The 6,336-nt window shown below is 44.7% G+C and overlaps 1 protein-coding gene across 2 annotated transcripts in view; it reads right to left on the reverse strand.

The window, feature by feature from the left end:
- Positions 1-3,163: 3,163 nt before the first annotated feature.
- The window catches only part of LRRK2 (leucine rich repeat kinase 2), a 70,676-nt gene continuing 67,503 nt past the window's right edge, over positions 3,164-6,336 (reverse strand). For both annotated transcript variants that reach the window (XM_035891668.1, XM_035891669.1), the window contains 2 exons: positions 5,542-5,616; positions 3,164-3,535 (listed from right to left, as the gene is read on the reverse strand). In XM_035891668.1, coding sequence (XP_035747561.1) covers positions 3,414-3,535; positions 5,542-5,616 — 197 coding nt within the window. In that variant the 3' untranslated portion in view covers positions 3,164-3,413. The remainder of the gene's footprint in view (positions 3,536-5,541; positions 5,617-6,336) is intronic.

A 6,336-nucleotide genomic window follows, 5' to 3' on the forward strand; every position in this document is an offset into this window, starting at 1 on the left:
GGCCGCTGGGGCCGTTGCCGCCCCGGTGCCCAGCCAGCCCCCCTCCCCTTCCCCCTGTGAGGAGGCGGCTGGGGGGGTGCAAGGTAAGAACTACATACTTTAACCTCTCTGCCCTTCTTAGGCTTGTGGTTATACAAGGGTATGTCATCATGCGGCCCTAACACTGTTCAATATTAACACGAATCAGATGGACATATATAACACTGGGGTGGTGCACGAAGTAAGAGGATAATAATATGGGACATGGGAGGAGGTAGGAGATTTCAGCATGAGAGGAATGCCAGTGTATAATACCGCGAGTACACGGAATCAGGCCGTGTAACTTGTTTACAGTGGGCTTAACCAGGAACTGCTTGTAAAAGAAATAAAATAAATGTGCGGATGAACCAGCTCTGTGTCAGAGCAAGCAACCAATAAAAAGAATGGCCTTCACTAAAGCCAACAGCACAGCAGGGGAAGGATACTTGGAAAAACAAAATCAGTCTCTAGTCAGGCATTCAGCTCGCTGGGTACCATTTGTCTCTGTCGTTGGGTCTAAACCCCAGTATCCTTTAGCTGCACCATTCTGAGGAACGGGGGGGTTAATCACAGGTTCCCAGCTCAGGTGTTAAAGCACAGCCAGCCCACACCGCTTGTTTCCCATGAGCAAACGGGCTCTTTTTTGAGGTAAGGGTTACCTTTCTGTTTCCAGGTGCTGGGTGTTACCCTAAGGACACAGGAAGCATCACATCTGCTAAAGCTTACACTCTTACATGATCACATCCTACTGGTTTCCAAACAGCACCACTCAAACCGGAGGGAACACAAGGTCCTGGATCTTTTTTTTTATCCCCTCTTTCCTCACAGTTTGTCATCGGAGAAGTTTCTGGGAAAAGGTTTCCTCGTAGCGCAGGTTTAAGTGGCTGCTGCAGGGGAGGGGATGCCAGTCCCCGAGCGCTTCTAACCGGGACCTGCGCCCTTACTGCCAGCCAGCTTCTGGCCACCCAATTTTGCAGCCGCCTCCTTCCCCAGCGTTCCCGTGCTCAGGAAAGAGAGGGCTGCTGAGGGCTGCCCGTTTATTTGACAGGCTATGCCCTGTCACTGTTCCTTCCGAGAAACGCCGTGCTCGGCGGCCAGGCAGCTGCGCAGCGTGAGCCGAGTGGGGCTGCGGGTGGCCGGAGGTGCACCTCCAACCTGTACCAAATGGCAAAGAGTAACAAGAAGCACCAACGCAGGATCTGCTCCAAATCTTTTCTTACCCTGCTGAAAAGTCTTCGGGGCGGCTGTGGGTGGATCGCGGGGCTCCGTGTGAGCGAGTGCTGTGTTGCTGAGCAGTCACAGTGGGTTACTGCTGCTACTGCTCTCACCACTGGTATTCAACAGTGGCCAATTTGGTCAGGCCTGTAATGGCCTCCTGTCTTTCCTTTGGTTGCTGTCCTCTCCCGTTCTTTGCTGTCCCTGTAATACCTGCCACGTAGGCCCGGGGCAGACTACGGATCATTCTTTTCTGGAGAATCTGGGAAGAGGTGCCCAACGACTGCAAGGGCAATACCGCTTACAGGCCCCCTCCCATCCCCTCCAGCCCTCCGGGCTGCCAGAACACTGAAGAAGACAAACTGGGGGATGGAAAAGGGCTCGACGTGCGCTATGAGACAGAGAACAGCGGGAATGCAGCTGTGTCGACACAACCCGCGGAACTGGGATCCTGCATCACCAGGATGCAAGGGATTAAGCTCCACAAAAGCTGCGCACAAAAGCTCCTCCTTGGTAAGTCAGCCATCAGAAAGTAGACTGTGTTATTAACAAAGCACGGTTTTAATAAAAAGGTTTAAGGCTTACATCTCAAAATGACTTATAAATAAACATAATCACGATATGTGTATTCTATTTTTTTTTTAAAAAGTATTCATTATAAGATAATATATAATTTCGGAGTTACAAAATCCCATATAAATAGCAAATCATTCTCAGTATGCAGATAACAAGAACACATAAAACCCGGGGCACATATCTGAAAGGAATCCTGAGTACATACTCAACAAATGGCAGAAAATAGCACAATGATACAGCTGGACACAGCAAATGCTGTTGCCCTAGTATGTAATTTCTCCAAAACTGTAAAAATGGAACTCGAGAACTTTTTGGTTGCTCAACCTTGTTCAGCTCCACAGACTCGGGAATGGCTCTGCATACTCCACTCCCTGAGACTTCAGGAGCACCCTATAGATTATTTTGGTATCAAGAAAAGAAAGGAAATTACATCTTTCATTTGCTGATGGACAGAATTAAGAAGGCACATACTTGGAGCAGGCCAGTGCATGCTGTAAACAGCAGCTTGGGCTTACAGCCCAAGAGAGCAGCAAAAGGCAACTCTTTAATGGCGTGTGGCAACAAATTTGGGTAGTTATACACAAGAGGTAGCCAATTCTGATGCTCCTCAAGGTTCCCCTGCTTACCCCCAAAATGCCAGGAATAAGTGGAAACTTAGCACGTTGGAAATATCAAAGTGAAAGTTTGCCCCCCCCCCCCCCTTTTTTTTTTTTGCTTCGCGGCACAGGTCACGGCAGCGTTTGGGTCAGAGCTTTCAGGCTGTGTTTTCTCCTGGCTTTCCAAAGTGAGCTGTCCAACAGCTACAGGTGAATGGTAACATCCGTAACGATGTGCCTACGTCTCCTAGAATGAGGCAGCTGTGGTACTGCAAGAGGACACCAACTTGCAGAAGCCTGGCGGTGTAGTTAAATTCTGAATTCTGAGCTATTTTATTGTAGCACAACTTTTTTTTTTTATCGTAACGAAAAAGTGTCATTCTTGGAAGAAATAAAGACTATTCTGCCTGTTGTTTTCAAGGAGTAATGTAGTCCTTATATGTTTCTTTAAACACTGCTATTACAGAAAATATACTGTTTTATATGATTTTATATAATGTTTTCTTTCATATACTCAGGGTCATGAGCTCTGACTTCTTACTAAAACATGAATCATCAGAGCAAACTCATACATGCAAACTGCAATAAATGCAGAGAGACTTAAATTTTGCTTCTTATTACAGCGTCAACTCAGCAGAGATAATGAAGTAAAGAAAAGCCATTGATCATCTCCTGGATTATTCCCAGTTTAACTGGGATCAAGACCTAGATGAACAATGTTACACCAAAGTTGAGCCATAGTTGCCGAGAGCAGAACTTCACAGGTAAACAGCAGATGCATGGTAACACTTCAGATCCAGAAATTCTCAATAGTTTTCTGTCCTTTCCAATATTACAAATAACCTATCCTTCTTTTTTCTTGGTATCCTATGAATACCCACTGCCTCTCTCATGGCAATTTTCTTCCTGGTTTTCGGTTAAAACCCCCAGCAACCAGAAGTTGTAGATATTGCACAGTAAGTTGGGATGGAAGACTAGAAAAGAGAATGGCACTCGCAGGGTGACTTCTCAGTCCAAAGAAAAGCTCTTCATTTTTTCTGCTAATTCCTGTCTCATTTCTATATGTTTTTTCAGGTTTTGCACTTCATGGGGCAGGTTAATGTCCCACACTGACACACAGGATTGTAATTCTGGGGGGGAAAAAAAAAAATTAAAAAAATCAAAAACGGTAACAGAGAAGAATTACTGCATCATTAGAAGTGGTTGTGCTTATCTGCTTATTTTGTAATTACTTGTCATAGAATCATAGAATCATATAATGTTTTGGGTTGGAAGGGACCCCTAGAGGTCATCTAGTCCAACCCCCCTGCAGTGAGCAGGGACACCGCTAACATAAATGTGAATTGCCTCAATGAAGTGTGATGCTTAGGACCTGGAAGACAAGTTATATGACACTTTTTGCGTGAGGTAATGCAGTTACGGGTTACAAGCTGTTTGTACTTGCACAATGATTCGTATTCCAGATCCTAAACTTAAAGTATACCATTTAAAAGCATGTGAAAAACCATTTCTGGTGCCTGTGGGCCATAAGGTACTGACCTGAGCTACAGCTAATGCTAGGACTAAGGTGCCTGCATGAACTTTCATCTCTATTTTCCCCGAGCAGATACACCCTAGATGCTTACAAGACTCAAAATCCATTCCCTGTAAACTAAAATAAAAACTGATTTCCTAAGGTAGTGAGCGTGCTGGGAGAAGGTCACTTCTTCAGTCCCCCTTCATGCAAACAACTCTTCACTCATGGAGAATTCACAGTGCTGTTAGTGGAATAGGGATAACTGAGAACACTTGCATGAGTAAGGCCCCAAGGTTTCTGGGAGTGTCTGATTCCTCTCTCTATAAGTAACAGCACTCTTCAATAAAATAAAATGGCTAAAAAGGCAATAAGTGGTGTTATGGTAATAATCAGAGAATGTCAGAATATAAAAACCATTCTCTAAGTTTGATTCTTATTTTACTCCCAACAGTCAGCTCACCTATCCTTGCCACCCTTAATTTACTGTCATTGCCATGTTTTTAGGAGTCAACTGAAACTGGGATGAGATGAAGGTGAAGAAGGGCACTGATGAGAGCATCAACTGTAACCCTTCTTGGAAAAACCCAAAGATGGAGAATTTCTACCTTCCTACTCCAGCACCTCGCTATCCTAATTGTCAGGAAGCTTTTCCCAATGGCTGACCTAAATCTCCCTTGCTGTAATAGGCACTGGTTAGTCCTATCCTACCCACAGGGAACACGTAGAAGTCTTTATTCCCTTCCTCTTTATTTACATATTTGAAGCCTATCATCACGTCCTCTCTAAGCTTTATTTACATTAAACCAACTTAACTTCCTGCAACATCTTGCATTCCTCTCCTCTGGACTATTCCTAACAGCCCAGATCATTCAGCCGCGTCCCAAAGGGATACGCTCCCCCAGCAGAGGCCATGTCCAAGATTTAGCTTGTATCGTACAGACACCACTTTTCGACTGGTGTGAGAGTGGCATTTGGCTCTTCTTGCAGCGATGTGACGCGGTTGACTCATGTTCAGCCTGCGATCAATTATAACCCTTTTTCTGCAGCACTGCTGTTCAAGCTGATCATGCCCTCATGCTGGTACAACAGATCATTCCTAACTAAGTAAAAGGTCTTGCATTTGTCCTTACTGAATTGTATCCTGTTTCCCTCCAGACCATTTGTTCCATTTGTCAAGGTCATTTTGAATTCTACCCCTGCCCTCCAGTGTGCTTGTGGCTTTGTCTTAGCTGAGAATTCTCTGCAAATCTGAAAAGCACATTCACCATTCCTTCATCCACATCATTCATGGAAGCACTGAGGATTCCTGGCCTAGCACAGACCTCTCTGGAAATCCATTCGGTACATTCTCCAATTCGACAATGACTTTTACTCTCCAAATACAGTTTTCCAGCAAACCGTATTATGTACTTCAAATAGTGGCTTCCTCTGATCCATTTTTTGAAGTTACTGCTAGTTTGTACGGAGCCCAGAAAAGCAAAAGACAACAAAAACTAATAATGATGTTTTGATAAAATTGTATCAAATGATGGCCACCAACTCGCCACTCTCGGTGGGTAGTCAAGCCTAACAGTGGCTACCCTACTAATAATACAAATTAATAAAACACAGTTCAGGTACCTTTGTGGTATTTGTTGTCTTCGGTGTCGCTTTTGTAGCAATATCCCAAAACCAGGACCACGTTCTTGAGACTCCCTTTTTCAAAGAAATAGAATGCTGAATTTTAATTTTAATGGGAACTTTGTAATTTAAGGGCAGAAAGAGTGGATGACATCATGCCACTAAGAGGACAGAAAGCAGAGTTCAGTCAACTGGACCTTTTATTCAAAATCATTAACCATGAAAAACCCAGACATGACAACAACATAGTTCACGTAGCCATTTAATGCGGGGGTTTATCAGGGTTCAAAGGCGTAAGCACGGGCTCAGCTGGCCAGCCGGTCCAACAAGCCCAAGAACAAAGCACCCTGTTACACGCCACAGGCAGAGGCAGCAGAGTCCCAGGAAACAGATGACCCCGCGAAGGGATGGGCTGCAAATGAAGCCCCAGTGCACGGCAGAAACAGAAAGTGCCAGTAATCAACCAAATACAATACAAACTATTTAAAAGTGGTCTGAACTAACGATGGCACGTAGGTAGGAAAGAAGAGTTAGCAGGGAAGTAGAAACAGGGGATGGATTGTAGGAAGGTGCCTACTGAATAACGCAAAAAAAAGACTAGGAAGACAGGAGTGGCTGGATCACAGAGGGGCAAGTTGAATGCGCCCGTGTTTCAACACCAACTTCCTGCTTATTCCCAACAAGCCATGTTAACAAATGTGTCCTGGTTTTGGCTGGGATAGAGTTAATTTTCCTCCTAGCAGCTGGTACAGTGCTGTGTTTTGGATTTAGTATGAGAAGAATGTTGATAACACC

The sequence above is a fragment of the Egretta garzetta genome, unplaced genomic scaffold, assembly GCF_000687185.1.
Source record: "Egretta garzetta isolate BGI_Z169 unplaced genomic scaffold, ASM68718v1 scaffold33, whole genome shotgun sequence".
Classification (NCBI taxonomy): domain Eukaryota; kingdom Metazoa; phylum Chordata; class Aves; order Pelecaniformes; family Ardeidae; genus Egretta; species Egretta garzetta.